Genomic DNA, 27,178 nt, shown 5'->3' with positions numbered 1-27,178 from the left:
ATACTCCCAACACCATGCCATGTTTTCCTTCAAGCCAGCTCACGTTTGTACTGAAAGCAGCTTGTGACAGCGCCGTCTACCCAGCTTTGTCCTAACGAAATCATGGGTTAGGGGCACTACATTTCTCTAATCCATATTAAAATAAAGATCGGTTAAAAGACAAACCAAAAACTTCACCGGCCCACATATCACCAGAGCTTCACACACTTCACTCTGGGAAGCACTGGCCTGGTTCAGACAAAGTGTATTACATATAAAAGTTTATATTAAAAATAGGTTACAGTCCCTCATTTCAAGGTACTCAATACCCAGTAGTTGAAAACAACTGTTGCCTTTGTAGTTAGTTGCATGAGCTCTGGAAGATCATGAATTTATGGGAGGTCATGTCTTCCTCTGCGAGGTCATGAAATTCAATCAATGCTTGCCTTCCAATCTGCCCTTTGGTCACAGGGCTCCACAGGTGGAACATATCAAACTCACCAGCCAAATTATGACTCTTAATTGGTGTTTCTTTTAAAGTGGATATGTCATTTGTCAAATGTTCAATGCAGGCGCAGGCCTAGCCCCAGGCAAAATTATGAAGTAGGAGAAGAATGCCAGATACATAGGCGGCACTCAAATGTTTGTTGAAAAAAGAATGAATGAGCCCTCCGTCCTTGACTCCTTCTCTCCCAACCCCCACAGCCCCCAGGTCACTATGCCTTTTTCATTCTACTCCCAAATACAGCTGCTAGTTTTTTGCCTTCCAGATCTCCTCTGCCCTGAGCCTTTATCATTTCTCGACTGGATTATTTTCACAGCGTTTTCACTTGCTTCCAATCCTCTTCCTTCTCCAAGCCATTCTCCACAATCCACGATGTCGCTGGAGAGATCTTTTCCTAAGGCAAACATGATCATGTCACCCCTCTGCTTAACATTCCCTTACGTGGTTCCCCAGGCTCCTTGGCCTGGCTTCAAGACTGCATAATCTGGCCCTTGCTCACCTTGGCTGGTTGAGCTCCCCTGACCGCCTGCCTACCTAGCGTGAAACATTACTTGTGCTTCCCGCTTGCACTTCTCCAACGGGGGCCATGCCAGGCTCTCCTGGCTCAGGCTCCGTTCACGCTTCTTCTTTTCCCTTGGCACCCTCCTTGCCATCTTCTTTTCTGACCTCAACTGGCCTTTTCCATCTAAGTTTAGGGAACCATCTCTTCTGGGAAGCTTTCTCTGACCTACCCGCTTACCCCTTAGAACCCGTTGCCTTTTGCCTCTGTCTTATCTCCGACCATGTGCTGCGTTAACATTTTCTACTTGGTTGTTTTCCCCATTAACTTGTAGGTCTTTGAAGTTAGGTACCATGGGTTAATCTTTGGATCCCCATTGTCTGTTTGCATCCCACATATCTGGTGTGTAGTAGGGTAGTAGGAGTTCAAATATTTGTTATTGAATGAATGAATGAATGAACAAATGAGTCAACTCCTCACCAGACTTCCCTTCCTTTGCCTCTTTTCTCCGCCCTCAAGTTCTGGCACACGCCCCTGGCCTGGCACTCCCTGGAAAACTCCCGGCGTGGAGGCTCTCCCTTTTCTTTCCTTAGCAAAACCTACTTTTACCTCCATCAGAAGCAACACAATCAGATGATAAACTAATTCACACTGGGGTGTTAAGTCATGTCATTATACAAATACTTATTGAGTTCCTACCATGTGCAAGGCACTATGCTAAGGTGTGTGCGTGGGAGTCACAGAAAATAAGAGGGGAGTTAAAGATCCTTGCCTAGGAACACATAGGTAATGACTAAATGCATTCCTCCTTGGAGAGGTATTTCATTTTCAAAGAACTGGTTCTGATGGTGAAATTTAAGCAGGAGAGGTGGGGATTTGGGTCTAGGAGACAACAGCCTTCTACTCTTTCTGCGAAACAGGCTAGCTCTGGCTCAGTGAATTTGCTGTGTCCAATGATTTTGTAATGAGTTAGGCTGGCGTTAAGCTCCAGGTTATTTTGTTGTCGCCAGTTGTGCTTTGCTTCACGAAGCGTCACCTGGGGCTATCTTGCAGGAGACAGATTCTTTTAACATTCTGGGATCAGGTGCTTTCTCTGATTTTGCGTGGCTCTTTGGAATCAAACCTAGCACATCCCACGGGCTTTGAGACTTTTTAGGTACGGGAGTCAGAGAAGAGGCAGGCTGTGACCCCCCCCCCCCCCCCCCCGCCGCCGCCGCACCGGCGGTCCCGAGCTGCCCCAGAATGTAACTATTCGTGGGTTAGGTTTGCGAACCCGGCCAGGGTTGCCGCGTTGGGAAAACGGTGCGAGGGAAGCCCCTCGGAGAGCAGGAAGAGGTGGTGGATTTTGCACGGAAGGGGAAGACCTCGGGTGGCTCCGGTGGCCAGAGACGAGCTGGACAGGGCTGGCAGGAGGCCTGTGGCGAAGCGGAGAGGGGCCCCGAGGCCAGGGAGCCCCGCGCACCACGAAGAAGGATGGAGAGGTTGCAAAAATCCTAAAGGGAAAAGCCCTGCCGGCTGTAGGCCAATGAGCGGCGGGAAGGAGGAGTGAGGCTGGGGAACTTCTCCCAGAGCCAGTCAGAGGGGACGGCTGCTGGGAAGCCAATCAGCGCGCCGGAGCCCGCAGCCCCTCTGCAGTAGTTATGCCAGAGCGCCCTGGGTAGAGCGGCGGCGAGCGGGCAGCTGGGCTGGGCCGCCAGGAGCCACCGCACGCGCTCGGCGCCCTCCTCCCCGCCGCCCTCGCCCCGTTCCCGCGCCGCCGCGCCCCCGCGGGCCCCGCGGCCCCGCGCCCCGCACCCGCGGGCTCGCCACCGCTCGGCGCCACCGCCCCCTGGCCGCGCGCTTGGCCTCGCCCCGCCCCGCCCGGTCCCCCGTCGCCCCGCCCCGCCCGCCGGCTCCGCCCCGCCCGAGCCGCCGAGCCGTTCCCGCCCTCGCCCCGCGCCCAGGTAGCTGCGAGGAAACTTTTGCCGCGGCTGGGTAGCGGCACGTCTCCCGCTCCTCAGGGCCGCTGCCAGCCTCGCCGGGTCTCGGGACTGCTCTCGCTCCCGCTGCCACTCTCCCGCGCTCTCCTCGCTGCCCGCGAAGCAGGATGGCGGGGACCGTGCGCACCGCGTGCTTGGTGGTGGCGATGCTGCTCGGCTTGGACTGCCCGGGACAGGCGCAGCCCCCGCCGCCGCCGCCGGACGCCACCTGTCACCAGGTCCGCTCCTTCTTCCAGAGACTGCAGCCCGGACTCAAGTGGGTGCCCGAAACCCCCGTGCCAGGTGAGGAGGAGTCCCCGCGCGCGTGCCCCGCGCCCGGCGGTGAGCCGGGGTGGGGGTGGGGGGGGGGCGAGTGGCGGCCGTACCCCGAGCGCGCCGGCCCCGCGGGCCGGCGGTCGTACGCCCCGCCGCTGGGCACTCGGGAGCGGTCGCTGCGCCCGCGGCCCGGCCAGGTCTACCGGGGGAGGGCGGAAGGGTGAGTAGGGATCGTGTCTGCATCCCCCCGACTCGCTCTGCTGTCGGGGAAGGTGCGGGTGGGAGGAACCGCGGGGATGGCCTTCCCGCGAGCGCCCATTTTTGGGGGGAGGGCGGGAAGGGGGGAGCTGCCTCCCTGGGCCTCGGCGAACTGCCGCCCCACAGCCGAGCCGGTGCCTCGGGCGTTTGCCACCCTTGCTCGCACGAACGTGCCAGCATTTCAGCCTCAGCTGGACCGCGGCTCCGGCCGTTCCCTCCCCAACCTGCCCCCACGCCCTCCTTTCCGCAGCCTGGGTTCCCGGGGCTCGCGGGCCCAAGTGCAGGCAAAGTTGAGGACAGATCTCCGAATCCGCAGTGGCAGGTAGAGACACGCTGGGGGAAACTTTTGAGTAGGTGGGTCCCCGCGATGAGGAGGACCGATCCTTTTCCTTCAAAACAGCGTCCCTTATCTAGGTTGGCAAAATCGCTTCGGAAACGGTGCTGCTGGCCGGGGAGCAGGAGTCCAAAGATGATTTAACTCCTCCCCTTCTCAAATTCATCTGCCTTCTTGACAGGCTGGACCCTGAAGGGGAGATGATTTTAGGTGGAGGAAAGTTTCCGAACGCCTGCCTTTTGTTCTGCACAATCAGATCGTGTTGTAAGGGCGTATTTTAACCTTAGCTCAGGGCTGCCGCTGTCAACAGATGAATATTAATGGCCTCGCGTGATTGACTGTCCCGCGGTTGGACTCCTAAAAGCCTGCTTTAGAATCCAATTAGGACAAGTTGCTACACTGACAATGCGGGCAAGAAGAGTTGGTTTCAAACAGGTTAATTTATCGGAGGTGCGCTCCGCAGCAACGGCCGGTGGCAGTCGCAAACCCCGCGACGTCTGTGGCCTCCGGGGTCTCTTTCCCGACCCGTGCATCCGGCGGGGCGCGCGCCCCGCGCTTCGGAGGGATCGGGAAGCAGCCCTCGTCAAAACTTGGCTCGTGGCTCTCAACAAGTCAGAGAGGCGGGTCCGATGGTCGGACCAAGTTGTGAATGCGATGCGCGCCCTGTGGGCGCTAGCAGCGAGCGTTCGCTAGCGGGAGGTTACCTAGGCAGCCAGCGGCGCCCTCAGCCCTCAGCCTTTTCTTTAGGTGGATGAAAAGAGCCAAGCGAGCCTGCTGTTTGGTTGCAAAGGTAATTGGTCACCCCTTTTGGCGACTGAAATGCATTTGCGCGTACGTTAAATATTGCTTGGCAGGATTTCGCTTTATGGGAGGGGAGAACTGCCTCTTCCACTGTTAGGTGTTAATAACGTACCGCGTGGGCGTGTGCAGGAGCCGTAAGGGGCAACCTATGAATCGGTTCCACAGAGCTGAAACAACAGGCGAACGTCTCTCCCCTCGAAGTGCCGTGGTAATTAGATTGCTAAGGCCAGAGAACACGCTTTTGTTGATAATGTAAAAATTGGTCCTCGCAGGATGAGTCCCCACAAGATGAATGGGTCCAGGGTTGGGGTTGGGGCCACATTTGGCTGATTTGAAGCCAGGGAGTAAAGGCTGTGCTCAAAAGAAGAAAAAGACCAGAGGGAACACGCCGATACTCAGTGAGCAACCCCCTCCCTCTACGCACACTCGTGCTGGCTGGTGCTGGCCGTCCCTCCTCCTCCCCAGCTCTCTGGCTGCCTGCCTCTTCACAGCATCTGTATACAAGTACTGGGACGGCCCACACACTTCGTGTAAGAGATTTGGCCTGGGCCTCCTCCCTCTGAGCTCCCTTGCTCCCTGCCTAGGGATGGCCATGCTGCAGAGAACAGGAACTCCTAATGGGGATTTTTCCTTTTCCTCCAGTATTTCCCGAACTCTGTAGGAAAAAAAAAAAAAAAAAAAAAACAAAAAACCTCGCTTTCCAAGGGTCTTCGTAGAAACCCAGCTTCCCTGCTTCACTTGTATTTAACAAACACGTGCCGTGGTGAGCTCTACGTGGCCGGCGCTGCTTTGACTCCGGCTGGAGTAAGGCCAAACTTCAAATACGGTGATACCCATGCCGCTACCATGTATCCTGGCTTTTCGGGGGGCAGTGCAGATTGCCAGTACTCTGTCTTGGCACGAAAACCGTGTGTCCTGGATTTCACTTGGGCAAATGTGGTCACTGTAGAGTGGAAAACATGGTGAAAATCCTAATGTCCATGTGTGGAAAGAGCTCATCAGTATTTCAGAGAAGAGACGATAATGGCAGACTGAATACAATGGCAAGTGCATAATTTCAAAGTGAATAAATGTGTAATTTGCTGCTGTCATTCAGTGGTTGGAAATTGAAAGAGAGCTGCAAATTATTTGATAGTTATGAACCATCAAGATGACCGCTTGACTTTTTTTTTTCCATCTATATTTTAAGCCGTGTTCAGTTTTCCCGCTTCACTGTATTAACTGCATTAAAGCTTTCTTTGTCCCAGATAAAATGAGATTTGGTCACAGTAAGGAGAAATCCTGGAGAATGTCCTGTCTCACTTAGGGGGAGCATTTGGGATTGACTGCTAACTTCGGCCATTAGCAGAATTGGGTTCGAGTGGATAAGGTACATTTCTTATGCTAATATGGATGAGACTAAATGGCGTTTGAAATCAGCCAGCCTAAACAATAAATCACTGGTGTTGAAGGGGGCTACACCAGACTTCCACAAAGCTGATCTAAAGCCTTACAATCTCATGTTCCCATTTCTTTTAGAGCGTTCAAAGGCACGGGATAGCAATTCTAAATAGCATGTCCCCCAAATCCATAGATCTTTTCATACCCCACTCTCTTTTTTAAGGATTTGTAACTTGGAAAGCACCACAGATGGAAACCAGGCACACAGAGTTAGCATTTGGCAGAAAAATCCATATAACTGACTTTCAGTGTAGCTCTTTTGCCCTTATTTAATTTAGAAAAATTCAGAAAAAAGCCAATGAGCTCATAAGTCTAGATGTTTATTTTGTTTTGCTTAACCTACCCACAGGCGCAATCAAGAATGGATACAATTTTAGGCAAGGAACGTGAGCTAGTAATCAGACAATGATGTTTCCAATTGTCTCAAGGGAATGTTACAGAAGTCTGAAAAAAAATTCCTCTAAACAAAAATCAAGTGTAATTCACTTTATGAATGCCATACACCACTTTTGTGGGGGGTGGTGGTGAAGGGGACGGACCGGAATGAGAAAATCAAACAAACCGTGGTAGTGTTGCAACTCCCCAAAGATTGAGGGATCTTGCCTTAGAGGGCCTTGGAAAGTGCGGGAACCGATCCAGAAGGCCAAACTCCGGTATGGGTAAAAGGCAACCCTGAAGAGCCAGGATGGACTTGGCGTTTCTCAAAATAGATGAAACGACATAAAAATCAAGATCAGCATTCTCGAAACAAAGAGAGAGTGTGCTATTGGTTGTTGTTGATTTAAAGTGTGAGAACTAGCAACCGTATCTGGGTGGCCAGCTGTGGTTCCCCCATTCGTTTGAAGCAGTTAGTGGTCCTAGCGTTGAGAGGGAGAAGAAGTGAAGTATTGGGAGGGTTTTCTCTCTTCCGAGACCGCACCAGACATTTGGGCCAGCAGGTGATTCGTTAAAACTTGGAAAAAGTCGTATTATTGTATGCTAACTGGGAACGGTTGGGAGAATCCTTTCGAGTGTGGTCAATGTACTTCTTCCACGCGCCCCGATGGTCGGTCCCGAGCTGTGCATGGAGGGAAGCGTGGATCCGATTGAGGAGATAGCTGCTGACTTGGGCTGCAACGAGTGTGAGAGTGGCGCCCCTTGGCAGGCCCTGCACGAGGTGCTGGAGGTGCCGAGGGGAGCAAGACACAGTCCCTTTTGTCAAGGCCGCTCGCATTCTAGCGGGGGAGCATACGCGTAAACAGGCTTCTCAGGAAACTTGTAGGATTAAACAGGGTGAAAAGGGCTAGAAAATACCTCCAGGAAATTGGCTGAAATGGTCACAATAGCCAGCCTGGGCAAGGGAAAAGAACTGAAGAGATGAAGTGGGAGATAGGGCGACCGCTCTTAATAGGGCCGCCATCTTACAAAGTTTTCTTAATTCTTGGAGCAAATTCCGTGTTTGTAAGCATTAGGAGATGTGTGCACGAGATAATTCTGATGGATGCTAGATGACACAGATGGTGTCAGTTTTGCAATTTTTTTTCCCTATGGGCTGGTAGATTGCATCCAATATTTTGATGCAATATTTTTGAGCATTCTGCTACTTTCATCTTCAGAGTCGCAGTGTTTGGTGTTCACTGTAGCCTGGAAAAAGGCTGCTTATTACCAACCTGGGAAGAAAGAGGCCTGGATTTGTCTGCTATGAGACAAGACAGAAAATATTTTTTCTCCTTAAATGGCAGCTATCAATGACCATGCCAACTTTAGTGTTTGATGCATGTACAAAAGCATGGGTCTTAAGAGGTATCTTATTACTCATTTCTAAGAAAATTGAAGATAATCACTTATAACTTGTGCACCCGATACATCATTTGGAAAGAATTTCACTAGGGATCATATTGCTCAACTGAAAAGTTCTGGCACGCTGAATTTGTACATTTTTGTGAATGCTTCCTTTACTCTGATCTCTCGCTTTTTTCTGCATATGGTTATTTGTATGTTTTAGATTAGAAGCTTCTTAAAGGGAAAGCACTGCATTTGATGCAGTGTTGAGCACAATACCGAGAGCACCATAGGGCAGTTAGGAAATTATTGACGATAATAGAATTTCTAGATCATTATGTATTCGCTATGAACTCTCAAATACTTTCCTAAGCTCTGTGTCATCTTACTTATTTTAAAAGCCTAAGTCCAGTTTCTTCTGGCACATTATTGGGGTGTGTGGACAAACTTTTCAGGCTACATATATTTTGACTGGAGAAAGATCCGGTCTTTCCTTAGTTAGCTGGCAACGCATACCATCAAGAAGGGCTTATTAATGTCGAGTACCCAAAGAACAGATTGAAATTAGCAACATTGTTATGACTGGTTTAGTATCATTACAGATCCACAATTATTATAGCACATAAACTGTAGGACAACTCTTAAATCAAACTCTCTTTGATTTCATGTCAGCTAGACCTTTCTCGTTAACGTTGACATTACCGTATTTGGGAGTTGAGCTATATAACACATGCACAGACCTGTTGAAGTACCCCACACGTTTCTGTAACCTGGGATCAGAATTTGTGCTCAGGCTCAATTCAAGAGACCGTAGTAGGAGCCAACATCTATTCAGCCCTAGCCAAGCTTGCAAATGGGTTTGATATTTTGGGTAATCTAGGGTCTAATGGCCAGTGTGGGCAGAACCCTCCCCCCCACTCATCTGCCCATATTTAGCAAATTGTCTGGCTTGAAACAGGATCTCCAGCACTCCATTAAGAAATGAGCATCGGAGAATAGAATCCAAATCACGGGCCCCAGACTGGCTTTGGAGACAGCATAAGGTAATGGGAATTTACCTTCTGAGATAGAATGTCAGGGAGAATGCGATTCAGAAAGCAAGGTGAAGGTGGGCATACCGACAGAGAAAATGTGCATTTTGAAATGCTGCGTTTGAGGGGAAAACCCTCACTGGAACATTATCGTCTCGCTTGAACACCTTGTTGAATGCAAAGTAAAGAAGATTTGGTTCCGTACTTCCAGTTGGGCCGATTGAAGATCAATTACGTGGGTGCCAATTAGTAGAAATACTTGTCTGCCGTTTTTAAACAAAAATGAATCCAGATTGATTACCAAGAAAGGCATTTTCACTTCTGCCTCTTTGTGTGTAGCTGGATAAAGCCTTATTGGAGAGTTTGTATTTTTCCTCATGAGTAAAAAAAAGAGTCAGTGTTAGGACCAAAATGCATTGCCAGTGTTCCAAACAGTTAATTACTTCCAGTAGCTGAAATTGTATTTATATGCTAGATTAGTAAATCTCCTAAGCTCTTTGAAGTATACTTAATAGGCTTATATTGATAAATAATTGATAGGAAGGGAGATAAAATACAAGTGAAAGTGGCAAGAAAAAGGCACAGGGAAGTTAAAGCCATTATTAAAGAAACCCGCACTCATTGTATCCTGTCTATCCACCTGAAAGTTGAATGATGTACATTTCTCAGAAATGATGGTTCTGAGGGCCGCCTGGGTGGCTCAGTCGGTTTAGTGTCTGACTCTTGCTTTCATCTCAGGTCATGATCTCAGGGTCGGGGCGATTGACCCTGCATCAGGCTCCACGCTATGCATGGAGCCTGCTTGAGATTCTCTCTCTCCCTCCCCTTCTCTCTGCCCCTCCCCCCGCACATGCGTGCGCATGTGCGTGCTCGCTCTCTCTCCCTCTCTCAAATAAAATAAAATGAATAATGATAATGAAACATAAAATATTTTAGAAAAAGAAGCGATGCTTTTGAGAGTATCCTGTGTTTTTCAGGATTTTCACAATGAAATATGTGTTTATTTCTTATAAATCCAGAATGAGGCAGAATTTTAGACTACAATTTTAATTGGTCTTCCTGAGTCTGTCTTGTGGAAATAAGTTTATGACTGGAAAATTAGAAATTGTGAGTATGGCATCTTTCAGGCATGTGTTCCTTTTCATCTGTATCTGCAGAATCTAGCACAGAGCATAGTACAAATCGTAGGTGCTCAATAAATATCTGTAGACTGAATGAATGAATGGAGGTAGAAATGTATTACAAAGAAAATTTCCACGAAGCCAATATTTAAGTAGTTGATTCACTTTTACTAATATATTAAGGTTTCTAAAAAAGTAACTATTTTTCAGGTCAAAAATCCATTTGTTGTCTATAGGTAAGTGTCAAAGAACTGCTTTAATTCACGTGGCTGCACTCTAATTCCCTGAAAGAAGTAGACTAGCCAAATCTTACGAGAGGTAAGTATTCTGTGCTTGTCTACAAGGCTATTCTAAGTAGTTTATAGATAAATACATCTACGTCTACATAAATGCATACATTTCCTTTACAAATCTGTGGTATTTAGGTTCCAAAAATAATGCAGCTTGGTGGCACTTACAGAAACATACAAGGAATGTACGTAAGTTTTTCTTTGCTCTTTGGTGTTCCTTACGTAGAACATCGAGTTTCATAAGTGTACATTTAGAAGGACATAATCCAAAGTGGATATTCAGCCATGGAGATTTTATTGGAGTAGGATAAAGGGCCTCATGAGAGTTCTCTTAATTTCTGTATGCGTTAGAGCAGACTTTTAAAGTCAGCTGAGAAAACTCAACTAGTTGGCTAGGGATGACCCACTGGGAATTCTTTCAGCTAGAAGCCCAACTAGGAAAGAGGGTAAAAAAGAAAGGGAGGGTGTTCTTTTGAAAAATAATATCAGAATTGCCTCCTCAATTATGGTTCTGTTCCCTCTCCCCTGAACTCTTCATTCTGGTACTTGTAGTATATATAGCAGCATCCTGGGATTCCTCATTGCTCTCTGTCCAGTTTTGGTTTGGATGATCGAAGCTGAGGGAAACGTGGGGAAGAGAGGAAGGGTTAGAGCTACAGATTCAGGGAGGACGTTCAAATCCCTTACCCTGGCATGTATCAGAAAGTTCACTGACACATAACAGACTTGAAAGGAGTAGAAAACATTTGACTTTGGAAATTTGCATGTGCAGAGAAAATGTGGAGATATGCCCCAATTGCATCTGGGTCACAGAAATACTCTTTGTGCACGTCTTGGTTTTGTGAAGTACATAGCTTATTCATAGCATCTGCCAGACCCTACAGTCGTTGAATGCGGGAGCTACATTTGATTCATCGTGATATCCTCTAGAGTGGTGAGTAGAGGGCCTTGTACAGAGTTGTTAATAAAGATTGGAATGAATGTGAGAATAAACGCCTAGAGACACAGTCTGCAGGACTTGACCGCTGTTGAATGAGATCCTAGGATCTCTGGATGCATCATTGTCTAAGTTGATCTGCGGTAGGGACTGCGGATGGGGTGGTGGAGGGGAAGCCGTTTTATTTGTTCTCTGTGGCCCTGGGAGCCTTGTTGCCCCTCTTTCAAGATTGAAGTCGGGGGGGGGGGAGTGACAGATGGAAAATTTTACCTACAGATTTATCTAAATGTGGTCCTTGAGGGGAACCTGGCTGGCTCAGTCGGTGGAGCATGCGACTCTTGATCTTGGGATCGTGAGTTCAAGCCTCACATTGGGTATAGAGCCTACTTAAAAAAATAAGTGTGGTGTTTGGATATGTTTTATATGTATTTATATTTATATATTTATATGTATGTGCGTATTCATAGGTTATATATGTACAAATTTTCTATATTTCTATTTTGATAGCAACAATTTGTAATCATGTGTTAAACTGTTTGAAAGTTGTTAATTATTACTGTTGGTAGTGAGAGGTCTTTGAAAAAAATTTTTTTTAATGCTTATTTATTTGAGAGAGAGAGAGAGAGAGGGAGGGAGAAAGAGGCAGAACGCGAGCTGGGGACAGCAGAGAGAGAGGGAGACACAGAATCTGAAGCAGGCTCCAGGCTCCGAGCGGTCAGCACAGAGCACGATGCGGGGCTCAAACTCACAAACTGCAAGACCATGACCTGAGCTGAAGTCGGATGCTTAACTGACTGAGCCACCCAGGCGCCCCAATAGTGGGTGGTCTTTTACAACCATACCTTACATTTGTGTCGTGAAAGCCTTGCTTTCATATATCTTATGTACAGACAATGCAGTCACTCACAAAGTGTCCGCAGATTTTGAGTTCCACTAAGCGGTTTGGTTCCAACACACACACATACACACTCACGTTTTTACACTCATACATACCAACATACAATATCCCTACATCTGTCCATCCTTAATAACCTAGAGAATAAGCCTAGCTTACCCTGGGAAGAGATAAGGGGTACAGCTTTTCAGAGCTCGAGTAAACCATTTTCAGTTGGATTGGCCCCAAATTGTTGCAGAGCAAATTGTCACTGATATCATAGAGCTCATTTATTAAGTTCCATCATTATCCTAAGTACAGAGATGTGATCGCCATTTAAAGCAGTGGTGGTCAACCCATACTGTGAATTTGGCTCATTTCGGAGAATGACTTCTAGCACTGGCTGCATAGCATGTTGAGCTCCGTAGAAATGAGAATGTGACCCAAGAGGCAGTTTCCAAGTTAGCTTTCATGGACTGATTGTATTGGGGACCACATTGAGTTGTTTTGGAAAACAGATGGAAATTCTCAGCAAAGGAACCTACTAATAATGAACCTTATATGCTATCTCTGCATAAATATTTAAATGTTTTTCATTCGTTCTCTCCTTCAGCCAACATTCACTGAGCACTGATTCTAAGCCAGGTACTGATGGCGTGAGTTAAAATCACTGCCTATAAGGAAAACCAGAGATGTCAAGGCAGTGCCATGAGAGCTGTCATGGAGCTGGGCACCATGGATGGATCTGGGGGGCTGTTGAGCTATGGAGGAGGGGTGCCCCGCTGCCCTTAAGTTGGCTGTCATGTAAGGTATACGCAGAAGCACAAAGAGACAAAATGACACATTTGTTGGGCTGGAATACTTTGGATTGCTTGGCGAACAGCTGTGGGGAAAGGAGAGGAAAGATGAACTGGAAAAGTAGGCAGGAAATGCTGAGGAGTTTCCTCGGGCCGTGTCCAAGCATGATGAGGAGCCATGAAAACATTTTAAGAAGAGAAAACATATGGAAAATGACCGGAGAGTGAGTGGTGACAAGGAGTTTTAGTAATACAGGTGAAGAAGGAGGGCAGTAAATAAGGGAGTAAAAGATAAAGTTGAGAGACTAGAGGAAGTGGACCAGGTAAGTCTAGAACTTCTAGTTTTTCTGGGTGGTGGGGTATGGCACATAATAGGCGGTCAGGAAATATTTGTTAAATAAATGAGTGAAATATAGGCAGAATATACTTTTTAAGATATTTTTAAACTAAACTCTACCCCCAGTGTGGGGGCTTGAACAGACGACCTTGAGGTCAAACATCACATGCTCTACCAACTGAGCCAGCCAGGCGCCCCAGGAAGAACATATTTTTAAGGGGTGAAATAACGAGTTTGATTTTGAAGGGGCTGAGTTTGAGGGGTTCTTTGATCATTGAGGCAGAAATGTCTGCTAGACAGTTGAGCCTGTGTTTTGGATCATAGAAGAGAGAGAAATCAGGGCTGGGGATACATACTTGGACATTAACAGAATATAGATGGTAATTGAAACTCTGGGAATAGATGAGATCACTGGGAAATAGTATGTATACTCTTCTAGAGTTCAGGAGAAGCATAGTTGGGACTCATCAGCATATAGGCTTAAGTTGGAAGTCATGGGTGTGGATGATATTTTCCAGGCTTTTGCATGTGACACATCTTAAAATGCATTTTGCCAACATCTGGTGATTTAAAAAAAAAAACAAAACTGCCAAAGACTTCAAGAATTCTCTTGATTAAGAGAAAGTATGAGTATATGTTGTCATGGTCCAAGATTTTGTAAATAAGATAATGCACTACCAAACGCACGTGCGTGCGCGAACACACACACACACGCGCGCGCGCACACACACACACACACACACACGAGGGTGGGGGGGATGTAGAGAAGTACATTTGAATCAAGGGATTGGACTTCTATTATTTTTGATAGCAGTAATTAATAATTTGGTGTGATCTTTAAACTGTTGGCAAGTTGTTAATTGTTACTCTTAGCAGTGGGTGGTCTTTCACAACCATTTGTGTTGTGAAAGCTTTGCATTCACATATCTTATGTACAGACAATGCAACCACTAATAAAGTGTCCCTAGCTTCTGAATTCCGCTGACCTGCTTGCTTCTGACATAGAGACCCCTCTGCACACTACCCCCCTACCCCCACTAGCTGGGGAGCAGCGTCTCACTCTGGAGAATGAAAGCTGTAGCTGTGTGTAGCTTTTGGAGCTCTGGTCTCTATTCCACGGCAGACTGGGCCCTGCTGGCTGGTCTCTGAAACATGTGGTTCCAAGCAAATACTAGGCATACTTGTGTAATTGGGCTGATCTTGTCTTCAGTGTCTATGGAGATGTAATGTTTTCTTTGGTTGCGGGGAGAGAGGGTGGTCTAATGTTCTGTTTCTCTGGCATGAATAGTTTCTTTAATTTCCCTTTTGGTTAAGAGATTGCCTTCATTGGGGCTTCTACTTTCATTCAATGTAAGCTTGAAAGCCCTTGATCTCTAGCTGATTGAAAAAAAAATTTTTTTTAATGTTTATTTTTGAGAGAGAGCGCGAGTCGTGGAGGGGCAAAGAGAGGGAGAGGCACAGAATCCGAAGTAGGCTCTAGGCTCCGAGCTGTCAGCTTAGAGCCCGACATGGGGCTTGAACTCAGGAACTGAGAGATCATAACCTGGGCCGAAGTTGGACGCTTAACGGACACAGCCACCCAGGCGCCCCTCCAGTTGATGTTTGGAGGCCACTTTCAGGTTGATGGAATAGTTTGGAAAGGCCCCAAGGGAAGAGCATGGAGACTACCATTTACTGAGTGCCTGCTATGTGCCAGGTGCTTTACGTTTAATCTCATTTAATCTACACAGCAAACCTGAAAGATAGGTGGCATCATCTCCATTTTACAGGTGAAGAAACTGAGGCCCAGAAAGGTTTCCTTTCCCCAGGGTTGTGTAAGCGGCAGGGCCACGATTTGCATCTGGATTTGTCTCACTTGATAGCGCATGGTCTTTCTAGTATGCCCACTGGGTTCTGAGGGGGAAGGAATATGGTCTGGATATAAAGCATTCAACTTAACTTCCCACACTCCTTTGACTTTGTGACATTTTTTTGTTCTGGGCTCCTCTCCTACTCCAGAGCTGATTCTCTCTCTGCTTGTTTGCCTTCTTCCTCCCACCCCTTCTTAGACGCAAGTGCTCCAGCAGCCTTTGTCCTTTGCCCCTTCTGTTCTCTCTCTGCTCATTCCCACACCCATTCCCATGACTTCATTATCTTCGCTGTTCGAATGACTCCCATATCTCTTTCCAGCCTGACCTCTTTCTTGCTGTCCGGTTCAGAATTTCCTAGTCGCCCGCCGAGCATCTCCATCCAGAAGTCCTGCCAACGCTTCACTTTCAACAGAGCCAAAAACTAGTCCATCATTTTCTTTTCCTGTCTGCACAAACCTGCCTCTCTCCAACATTCTGCATTTCTGGTGATAGCAACTCTGGTACCCGGGCCTGAAGCCATGAAATCATCTTGGACTTCTCTCTGTACACATCTCTCACCCAAATGAAATGGCTAAGTCCTGCAAGTCTGCCTCCGTCGTGTCTGTCCGTCGCCCTTACCTCCTTGGCACGTGTGCCCTCTAAGCACATCAGGCTCCTATCTGAAAGGACCCTGTAGTTGTCTGCTCCCAAGCCTTTGCTTATGGGCCACCTGTCTGCCTTTTATTGATGCAGTCATCTAGTCCTACCCACTTTTCAAGGCGGCGGTGCGATCCGCCTCCTGCATGAATCATATCGGGATTCCCTATGACACTTCCCTTTGAACCCTGGCATCACTGTACTTCTCCTATGGCCTTGGGTCTCGCTGGCTCTTCTAATTATTTATATACTGGGCTTCCTACTAGAGGCTTCCTCCTTAAAGTGTGGCCCATGCACCAGTGGCATCGGCATCATCTGAGAGCTTGTAAGAAATGCAGAACCTCAGGCCCCATCCCAGACCTGCTGAACCACATCTGTATTTTTAAACAAGATCCCCAGGTGATCTGGATGCACGTTAAAGCTGGAGAAGGGCTGCTCGCAAGTGTAAGCTCCTTCAGGGCAAGAACCTTGCAGGAGTTAAGGGAGGGTTTTGCACATAATAGATCAATGTTCTTTTGATTTCTTGCATTTGTGCTGGCTTCCCCATTCATTCATTCATGTGGCCTCCGAGACCCTAAACACAAGAAATTTCTGTGGGGAGGGAGGAAGAGGAAGGAGAGAAAGAGAGAGTGGGGGAGAGAGAGAGAGAGAGAGAGAGAGAGGGAGAGAGAGACAGTCAGTGGGGGGAGAAGGAGGGAGGAGGGGTAGAATGAAGGGGCTGGATTGAGCCTGTATGATCTCTGCTCAGCAGCTGATAACTTTGTGACTGCTTTGGAAAACAATCTTTGCTCTCCCAGATGGTTAGGACCTCTTGTCTACTCCTTGGCTTAATTTAATGTGGCCAGAGGCAAATATCTTCGGAGACCATTATGCTCTTACCCTAGGGACCTGATGGTCTCCCACTTTCTTTTTTACTGGCTTTCTGGGCTGTACCTTCTCTGGCCGTGCCCAGCAGCCAGACTGGAACTTTTGAAGCGATTCAGAGAGCCATGGAAGAACTGTGCCCAGTGTTTCAAATAGTCCCTTCTGTTTTCAGAAACTGATTTTCTGCTTTGTTTTCAAACTTCAAAGTTTGCTTCTGAAATAAAGGTTTATTTTCCCCCACGGAATTCTGAAGGTTTTATACAAGTGTTAATTTCTAAAACCTAAGTCATTTCTTGCCTTTGAAACTTCAGTGCTGTGGGTCAATTTAATAACGTTGCCTGAAGGTTCTTTTGGCCTTCAAAAGCTGTCAGATTGCCTTTCTTTGTTCTTTGAGAGAGTAAGGTTGCCTCATTCACAAAGCTTGAAGGAGTTGAAACCAGCACTTACGCAATCATGCGGTCTTCCTCCACCCCGCAGGGATATCCAGTTTTATTATTTATTATTTATTTTCAAGCTAGGTCCTAGTGGCAATGAGATGTGTTGCCAACCGACAGTTCTGGGTGAAAGTCCCCAAAAGCCCATCACCATTTATTTCATGGAGTAGTGTTAAGAAGTAGCCCAAGTTACCGAGACACCCGTAGCTAAGGGGAACAGTGGATGTTCTGCGCACACCCATCGCTGCCCTTCTGGGGCTCAGAATAGCTCCAGAGCTACTGAGCCCCCCCCCCCCCCCCCCCGCCGTTCATCATCTGCTGGACTGCTTCCCACATCTTCCCTTTTCGTCTTCCTCCCTTCTACCGTCACACACTCTCTCAACTGGTTATAATTTAGAACAGAAGGTGTTTTATGGTTTGTTATATTTATTGAATGGTTTTGTGTTTCTTGTTCTGTAAAAAAATTGGATGAGTGGAATGTTTTATATTTTCCTATTTTACTTTTAAGTTGTATTTCCTTTTCCTATAGCTCCTGATTTCCTTTTCTCCTCTCTCTCTTCCCGCACGTTCCTCTGCCTCCTCCACATCCGCTTGCCCTCAGTGATTCTGGAGAGAAAACAGCCTTTCCATTTCTGTCCGCATATTTGGTTTGGGTACCTGGTGACTTCTCTCGGGATATTTCGAAATTTGATTCCTTAGTTTGGAAAGACAGAGCTCTAAAATATGCACCGATGAATTTACATTCCACTTTCTAAGAACTCTGAGTATTTAAAAGAGTTGTGTGTGTGTGTGTGTGTGTGTGTGTGTGTGCGCGTGTGTTGTACAGATAGCACAAGGCTAAATATAACTGACTGGAGTATCTCAGATCATTGCTATGTAGTTTACATTCTCTCTCACTTTGTCATAATTCTCAATGAATGCAAATTGCATCTTTGTTCTTAGAAATCTCTTTTCTTCCACTGAACTGCCTTTCCTTTTTCTAAAGATCAGGGAGCCCCTTTGAAACACTGCTAATGTGGGGTGGAATTGACACGTAGCTCGTAGGCTAACCAAACGTAGCTTGCTTTTCCCTGATGAAGTTATCACGTTTCAGGGCACGGTGCCACTTGCAGGATTTTATGGTCCTAGTTTCAAGTTTGACTTCAGGTTAAAGAGCGTATTCCGATTGGACTATTCCTTGGAATTTTGGTTTTGTCTTAACACTTATGGGAATCTTTTGTTTGGCCTGTATCTATTATCTCTTCCGGGCTTGGCCAAGGCTGTTAGGTTATACACCTACGTATAAATATTTAACAAGATAAGTTAGACAAAATGTGCTTGAAGATACCTCAGCCCTCCCACCCCCATCCCTGCCCCCGCCCCTGCTCAGTTTTTGTGTAGGGTCACACATGGTTGCTTTATCTCACATGTTTGGATTTGGAGGACATTCCTTTGCACTTTGCTTGATAGACACAATGAAATGGAAGCGTGCGAGTCCATCTTGACTACCAAAATGGTAGCACCAAGGAACAGATAACATTAGACTCCTCTTCCTATTTTTTTCTAACTGGTTATCCAAACTCCCCTAAGCCAGAGAGTTTTAGGTATGAGATTGTGTGTTTTTAAAGAAAATATTTTGGATAAAGACTAATGTTCTCAAGTCAGGAATAACAATTAGTACCATTCATTAATCAGGGGCATGTTTTGACTTTGAGTCCTGGCTAGGAAATATAAACTGTGAAAGTCACACATATATATGAACCTCGGGCAAATTTATGACTTGTCAGCCTTTTAAGGTTAAATTCTTAACCCCAAATCGGGGCTGGCTTTATATGTGGAGTCCGGCACATTCCTCTGGGCCACTGAACAACCCCCCCCCCCCCTCAGCCCCAGCCCTTTGCTTCACAGCAGCTAATGGCCTAATGAGCAAGAAGGATTTCTGCCTCTTATCAGCTGCCTAAACAGCAACAGGAAGGCTGATATACAGAGTATAGGTCAAAACCTCAGTTCTTAAACCAAAAAACTATAGGCTCAGTTTAAAACTCTGGATATGTGGTATCGCTGTAGTTATCAATGCCTGTCAGTGAAGGAGCTGGACACTTGAGTTCAACCAAATAGTAATAGTTGTCAAAAGTATGAACACTCTAATTAATTTTGCTAATAGTTCGTTCCTTCTTTGTTTAGTTCTTCTATAAATAGCCTTCATATAGGCTTTAATGAGCTTTTAGTTTGCGCCTGGAGGTTATTATGGTCATGCGGGGGTGTTTTGATTGTCAGATGGTGATGATGGAGGCAAGGGTATTTATATTTTGGCCCGGAGTTTGGAAGGGGCTGCCAAATAAACGTAAATAGCTATTTACTACTACTTTTATTTCTCTTTAAACCGAGTTTTTGAATAAATATGCACTCAACTTACCACGGGAGTCAGAGACAGCTTTGTGCCTTCTCATATCGTAGTCAGACGTTTTAAGGAGAAAGAGTCCTTGCCTGTTTCTGAGAACCACTTGGAATCCAGGCTCAGACTCACAGAGAATAAATATTTTAGGGTATTCAGTGCCCATTATAGTGAAAGCCCCTTGACTTTCATCTTCTGCATTTGCATTTTGTCAGAGACAATAATGAAAACATTTTTTTCAGATTCCATCCTGTTATTGAAAATCCTATTTACATAAACAGGCATTGTTGTGGCTTAGGGAAGAATGTGGGGTCCCATTCTTGAGCTCCTTGTATATCTTTGCTAAGGCTTGTCTAAATAGAAGTAATGACGCTTTAGTCTAAGCAGCTTTTCTCATTTAGGTAATCAGGGTGGTTTGAAATTTCAGTTTACTAGATAATTGAGTCTCTTCTTAATTATTTCAGGCATGCAGGTTGCTCTCTTGATAGTAAAGACCCTAAAAATCTAGTAATCTCCTCAGGCATCCATTTGGTAATAAAATCCTGTGCATTTTCAGGGGTTAATTTTCATGACAATTGTGCGTCCCCTCCCCACCCCCACCCTTGAAGAAATCCTGCTATCTTTTAGGGCCTTGGTCTCCTCACGTTTGCCAAAGTGCGCGCGCGCGCACACACACACACACACACACACACACACACACACACACGTATATATGGGTGTCGCTGGAATGACTGGATCTAGAGGGAATTTAAATGTATTCAGATTCATGCTCATTACACAACTTTCATTTAGAGTTTTTAATAGCCTTGTCATATTTCTCAGAAAATCATCTGCCTGACTTTGCCAGGCTTGGTTTTCTGCCCTGAATGAAAAACTGAAGATCAGCAAAAGTGGAGCCTAACTATCTCCTATTCGATCCTTTTGATTAAAAAAAAAAAAAAAAAAAAAAATCTCACAGGTCATCTGGGGCGGAGTGAGGTGGGAAAAAGCTAAAAAAAAACAAAAATAGCCCAGGCTGCCTTCACATCTGCTAGTCATTCCCACTGGTGTGACTTCAATTCAGCAAGTTTTTATTGAGCACCTGTGGTGGGGGCGGTGCTAATAATCGTTAACATTTATTGAGCCGGGCGCTGTGCTAAGCCTTTATGGGCAACATCCCGTTTAACCCTCGCCACAGCACTACCAGGTGGGTATCATTATCTCCCCCATTTTACAGACGAGGAAACTGAGGCTTGGAGAGGTTTAGCGACTTGGCAAAGGTCAAATATTTTCTGACACGAATTAAACTCAGTCTGGTCCCAGGGCCGTGTTTCCAATCACTACTCTTGTGAAGGGCTCAGCATCTTGGGGAATGACTCCCCAAACCAGTTTTGAGAACTCAGTATGTGTGGGATGCTGGGGATCCAACGTCAAATAATTTAGTCATGGTGGGGGCGCCAGACGTGTAGACCGATGAGGACCACGCATGGAGGGGTCTCCAGATCTGTTGAGGGGAGGAAGGAGGGCATGGGAACGGGGAGCTGTGGCGTGAATCTGTGGGAATTCCGTGTCCTGAGGCAGCTCAGCAGCCTGGGGTCATGGGCATTTGATTTTCCTGTTCAGTGAAGGTCATCTTCTATGGGTTGAACTGCCTCAGCGATTGCATCAACCTGTTTCCATCGGGGCCCCGGCTGACTGTAGCGTCAGCTGCCTTGAACCCAGCACTGCTCAGACATGCAAGGTCGGCGCGGTGCGGGACCTCACCGGCCCTATGGTTCCCGTGTCACAATTTCTCTCTTATTGGACTTCTAAAAAAAAAAAAAAAAACAACTAAATTAAATGAGGCAGATGTTCCTGAACCAAAGTGCTGTGGTCTCGAGAGCTGGTGGTTTTCTGAAGGCGGGTCATACAAGACTGGCGCCCACAGGGAGACCCCGGCTCCGGGTTTGGTTCGTTTAGCGTGAAGTGGAGCCCTCGTAGCGCCCCCTCTTGGAGCCCACGCTGGGCTCCGGGGAGCTCTGTGTCCGCATCACCTCCTGCTTGACAGAAGAACGAAGTGACTATTAACAGTTTGGGGGTTTTTCGGTGAAATCGTGGGAATGGAAGATAAATCCCCAAATCACCTGTTTGGGCAATTTATTTTTGTTTTTCATGGCTACCGAAGAAAGCAATGAGGAAACAAGTCACTCCTGAGCCGCACTGAAAAGTCCTTTATGTGCGGGGGCCCCTGGGTGGCTCAGTCAGTTAAGCATCCGACTTCGGTTCAGGGCATCCTCTCACGGTTTGTGAGTTCGAGCCCCGCATCGGGCCCTGTGCTGACAGCTCGGAGCCTGGAGCCCCGCTTGAGATTCTGTGTCTCCCTCTCTCTCTCCGCCCCTCCCCTGCCCACGCTCTGTGTCTCTCGCTCTCTCCCCCCTCAAAAATAAACCTTAAAAAAACGTCTTTTATGTGTCGCATTCACAAGTTAGCTTTTCCTCCGCTTTGGGAAACGTTTGGCTCAGGGTAAGGTAGACTCGCCAACGTGTGTGAGTGAGAGAGAGCGAGCGAGAGGAACCATACCCTTTAGCTTTCTATCTCAGCTTCCCCAAAACTCGTCGTGTCTCCAGGCTTCTTACAGCTGTTCTGCAATGGTTTGCTTGCCAACACCCTCCCATGCACTTGCTCCTTCGTTAAATCTCTTCCACAGAAAGCGGTTGCCACCAAGCCTAGACTTCGGTGACGGGCAGGAGGAGGGCCAATTAGTGAGGATTTTGATTCCTATTACGTGCGGGTGGGGGGAGGGGGAGGGAACTCTGTCCTTCCCAGTCCTTCAGATGCTCAAGTTGTAACACAGCAGTGTGTCGAAGATGTATAAAATTAGCGGAGCATTTACACAGCTATTCCCCAAGATGGCATAAATGCCACAGCACTAGAGCATGTCAGTGTAGACGCTGAGATCGGCTGAAGGATAGGAAAAAGGAAAAGATCAATCACGTTGCTTCTTGGGGATCAAGAGCGAGTGTTTGATTTTCCTCTGGTTGCGTTTTGCTCAGGCGCAGTGTGTATGTTGTGCCAACAAGGCAACCGACTCCCTTTTCCACAGGTTCCTATCGTCAGGAAAGGGGAACGATAAAATAGAGGGCACAGATTATTTACAGTGGCTGAGAATGTAATTACAAGGTGCAATGGCTTGAAACTGAAATTTAGGTTAGCCATTAGAGCTGGGAGAAGCATCTTAACAGTAAGGGCAATTGGGCATCGGAGAGATTTGCTTGGGAGCTGGTTAAGCAGCATCTCTAGAAGTGCCGAAGACCAGACAGGTGTAATGTGGAGACAGACTCCTACCACATTCAAGGTTGGGCTGGAGACCCAGACCGATAGGCATCTCCCTTTGTTGCCTGGCTCTGTTTGTGACTACCTAATTGCTAATAGCTCGAAAACGTTTCTTCATGTATCCAAAATATACCTGGTTTGTTAAGCATAAGAAAACAGACTTTCTGAAATACGGGCCAAGGACTGAGGCGGGATTAGGATTTTTTTCACTTCTGTAAGGCTTCTTTCTTCTTATAATATGGGGCTGCTGTTGTTAAAGTAACATTTGGGCTCTGTCTGTATGACTTTCTCAGGGCTGACCCCAGATAAAATTTGGTTTGGGTCTCTCTCTCTCTCTCTTTTTAGAGATAAAGCACGAGTGGGGGAGAGGGGCAGAGAGAATCTTAAGCATGCTCCATGCTCAGTGCGAGCCCAATGTGGGGATTGATCCCGTGACCCTGGGATCACGACGGAGCTGAAATAAAGAGTTGGACGCTCAACGGACCGAGCCACCGAGGTGCCCCTCTTTTAGCTTTTAAAAACATCTTTCCCCTCACCCCTACCCGCGTGGTTTGGGTTGCCTCCCCCGTTCCCTTCTTTCCTGTGCTGGACAAAAATCCCAAGTAAACTCTTTAGCCTTGAGGTATAAGGAGATTACTCAAGGAGTGCTGCACTCAGAGACAACACCTGAGGAAATTGCCTAACCAGAGTACTAACTCACCCGTGATGAAACATTTAGATACTGCCAGGCAGATACTGGTAGGTGGGGTAGAAGGAGGGGGGCAGGTGTTAGTTTCCTAGGGCTGCCATAACGGATCGCCTCAAATTTGGTGGCTTAAAACAACTGGAATTTAGTCTCTTGCAGTTCTGGAGGCCAGAAGTTCAAAATCAAGGTGTCGGCAGGGTGTCAGCAGGAGGGAGGGGTCAGCCTCCCTCCACAGGCCCTACGGGAGGATCCTTGCTTGCGTCTTCCAAGCTTCCGGTGGCTGCAGGCCTTCCTTGGCTTGGGGGCTACATTGCTCCAGTCTCTGCCTCTGTCTTCACACGGCCTTCTCTTCTCCGTGTCCCTCTCTGTGTGTCTCTTGTAAGGACACTTGTCATCGGATTTAGGGCCCACCTGATTAATCCAGGATGACATCATCTTGACATCGTTAATTTAATTACATCTGCAAGATCGTCTTTCCAAATAAGGTCATGTTCACAGGTTCCAGGGCTTAGGACATGGGCATACCATTTTGGGGGACACCATTCACTCCACTACAGAAGGAGAGCTTTCTGGGCCTCTTTAACCACACCAATACATCAGAGATGTCCACTCTAAGGAGAACTTACTCCAGGGAAGCTGAAAGTTCGTTGTAAACATTCAGTGTGTTTCCTGAGAGGGATGTGGGTAGGAACTGCTGTTTAACTTGTTTTCTAAATGGCTAAATTGAGGACCAGAGGAGTGAAATGACTTACCCAAGTCACCCTGGATCAGAAGTAAGAGTTCTGGGGGTGTCTGGCTGGCTCAGTTGGTGGAGCTTCTGACTCTTGATCTCAGGGTTGTGAGTTTGAGCCCCACATTAGCTGTAGAGATTGCTTAAAAATAAAGTCATTCATTCAGAGCACACCTGTGTGCGAGCAGGGGGAGAGGCAGAAAGAGAGGGAGACACAGAATCCGAAGCAGGCTCCAGGCTCTGAGCTGAGAGCACCGAGCCTGATGTGGGGCTCGAACTCACAAACCGTGAGATCATGACCTGAGCTAAAGTCGGACACTTAACCAACCGAGCCACCCAGTGGCCCCAAAATAAATCTTTTTTAAAAAAGAAGAGCCCTGAAATGGAATAGGAGACCACATATGTTTTTAACTTTACTGATTTGAGAGAGAGAGAGAGAGAGAGAGTGCCAGCGAGCATGTGGGGGCATGCGTGAGCAGGGGAGGGGCAGAGAGAGAGGATCCCAAGCAGGCTCAGTTGTCACTGCAGATCCTGATGCGGGGCTTGAACCCACAAACCATGAGATCATGACCTGCAGTGAAATTGAGAGTCGGATGCTAGACCAACTGAGTCACCCAGGTGCACCAGGATACCCCGTTATTCAGCTTAGCATTTATGTCTTGACTCATGACTCCTGTTGAATTGGTTTTCCCTTAAAGAATATGTGGTTTCTAAACCCTTTAGCTATGGGAAGGCAACTGTCGCTCATTGCCCGCCTGAAGAACCTTTTTGTAGGTGATGGTATGCTTTCAACCTGCTTTAGCTTTCCACCTAGTCTTTGTGGTTTGTTGAAATGTCAGCTGCAGGGAGTTTTGGAAGCCAGAAATAGCTGTGAAGCAAAAGACGGCTGTTTTAGGTTCGGGCTTACAGAGTTTTAGGGACAACTTGCATGCAGAGTGGTAAATACGTGGTTGTCACAGGTGAGACATTCCCTGAAGAAACGCTGTCACACTTGCTTATGACGAAAGGACCAGTTCTAACATTAATGGCAGGTGACGACTTCGGTGTGTAAAGAGAGCAGCGAGTTAGAGGATGGCCTTCTTGGAAACACAGTGAAAGGTATGTTAGAGGCCACCAGGTCGAGTCTCCTACCTGGTGCAAGAGTCCCTTCTGTGGGGTCTCTGATACTGCTACCCAATTTATGCTTCGGTGCTTCAAGATGAGAGGAGCTTACTCTGTTCAGGAAGCAGGAGCTCCATGCTGAGTATTTGTTCATTCCTTCAACAAGCATTTATTTTTTATTAAAAAAAATTTTTTTAATGTTGTTTTATTCTTGAGACAGAGACAGAGCATGAACAGGGGAGGGGCAGAGAGAGAGGGAGACACAGAATCCGAAACAGGCTCCAGGCTCTGAGCTGTCAGCACAGAGCCCGACGAGGGGCTCGAACTCACAAACTGTGAGATCATGACCTGAGCCGACATCGGATGCCCAACCGGCTGAGCCACCCAGGCGCTCCCTTCAACAAGCATTTATGGAGTATGTCCTATATGCCTGGCACTATGCCATGTTAGGGAAGATGGCCAAGATATAGTTCCTGCCTACAGAAACTTCCAATTTAATCGCAGGAATAAGAAAAGTATACCAATAGCTATAAAAATGCAGTATTAGAGGTACAAAGCGTGCAGAAAATTCCGAGTTGACAGCTCTTGGGGTTTATTTGGTGGGGAGGGTAGCTGGGGCAGGGAAGACCAACATTATGAAAGAGATACTTTATGGATGAGAAAGTTTTAATAGCTGAAGCTAGGGGAAGAGCACTCCAGGGACAGAAATAGCATGAGCAAAACAGGGAGGCTGGAAATGGAGCCATGGGTTTGGGACACATGAAATAAGTTTAATTTAATCCTCAGCCATGTTGAGAAGTAGGTGTTATTGTCCCTATTTTATAGATAAGGGAGCTGAGGCTCAGAGATTAAGTAACTGGCCTAAGATCACATGGCTGTTAAGTGAGGTTCACCCTGTGGTCTATCTGATTTCACATGTCTTCCTTTGCCACTGTGTGCCATCCCATCAGGAAGCTCTCTGCCATTAGTTAGGGTCTGGAGACAAAGGAGTATGTATAAAGGGAATGTGGTTATTACACGGAGTGAAGTGCTGTAAGGCTGAGTTGTTGGCCTTTGCCTTGGCCCCATATCCATGTTCACGTATAGCCGAGTGCTGTTGATACACCTTCCTAGAAGGGCAGAAGCAGGTCCTTTGCTTTTTTTTGTGTCCTCCCAATGCCCAGTCTAGAATGGGCTCAGTGGCTATCGCTTGATCTATAGCTGGGGAACTTAGACTCCCAGATCTGAAATTACCTTAGGGGTCATCTGGTTAGGCCTGGATTCGAGGAGGTATTTGATTAAGTCACACAGCTGATTTGGTAGCAGAGCAGGTAAGAACATTTTAGTTTTGGTAGGGAAGGGCTCTCCCTACCCCCTGTGTGATTTCATACACAGGGGAAAGGGCTTAGTGCTTAGATGGAGCCTAGGGTGTTGAAATTCTCAGCTACACTTCAGGTCTGCATATTTGAAGATTGTATCTGAAAAATAAAAATTATACATCTCCTGAAAGATGAGATCTCAGCTACTTATCTGAGTAGAATAACAATTAGTGAAGGAGTGACTCAGGGAGACAGGAGAATTGCCTTAGTTTAGTCCCTCTGGCAAAATTCTAAACTACTAAAAGATTTTTTATCCCAACTGGCATTGTTCTGCAACCCAATTTTATTTTATTTTGGTTTTTTCTTCCCCGTGTCTAAAGAATGTGTGTGTGTGTGTGTGTGTGTGTGTGTGAGAGAGAGAGAGAGAGAGAGGGAGAGGGAGAGGGAGAGGGAGAGAGATCTTTATTTTGGGCTCTAAGGACTCTTCATTCATTTCCCCTGGAATACTGCTCTTCTAAAAGTTGCTCTAGTAACATCAATTAATCTCATCTAGTTCCTTTAAAAATGAACTCTCTTGGGGTGCCTGGGTGGCTCAGTCGGTTGAGCGTCTTACTTTGGCTCAGTTCATGATCTCACATCTCGTGGGTTCGAGCCCCGCGTCGGGCTCTCTGCTGACCGTACAGAGGCTGCTTCGGATCCTCTGTCCCCCTCTTCTCT

At 46.9% G+C, this 27,178-nt stretch overlaps 1 protein-coding gene across 1 annotated transcript in view; it reads left to right on the top strand.

Moving 5' to 3' along the window:
• The first annotated feature begins 2,875 nt into the window (after positions 1-2,875).
• GPC3 (glypican 3) overlaps positions 2,876-27,178 on the top strand; it is a 420,774-nt gene continuing 396,471 nt past the window's right edge. Inside the window, exon 1 of the mRNA XM_019426957.2 lies at positions 2,876-3,244. Within this exon, the coding sequence (XP_019282502.2) occupies positions 3,070-3,244 (175 nt within the window). The 5' untranslated portion in view covers positions 2,876-3,069. The remainder of the gene's footprint in view (positions 3,245-27,178) is intronic.

Source organism: Panthera pardus, unplaced genomic scaffold, assembly GCF_024362965.1.
Source record: "Panthera pardus isolate Hobbes unplaced genomic scaffold, ASM2436296v1 HiC_scaffold_27, whole genome shotgun sequence".
NCBI lineage: Eukaryota > Metazoa > Chordata > Mammalia > Carnivora > Felidae > Panthera > Panthera pardus.
Note: the sequence above shows the minus strand (reverse complement) of the source record. Positions and strands in the feature narration are given on the sequence as shown.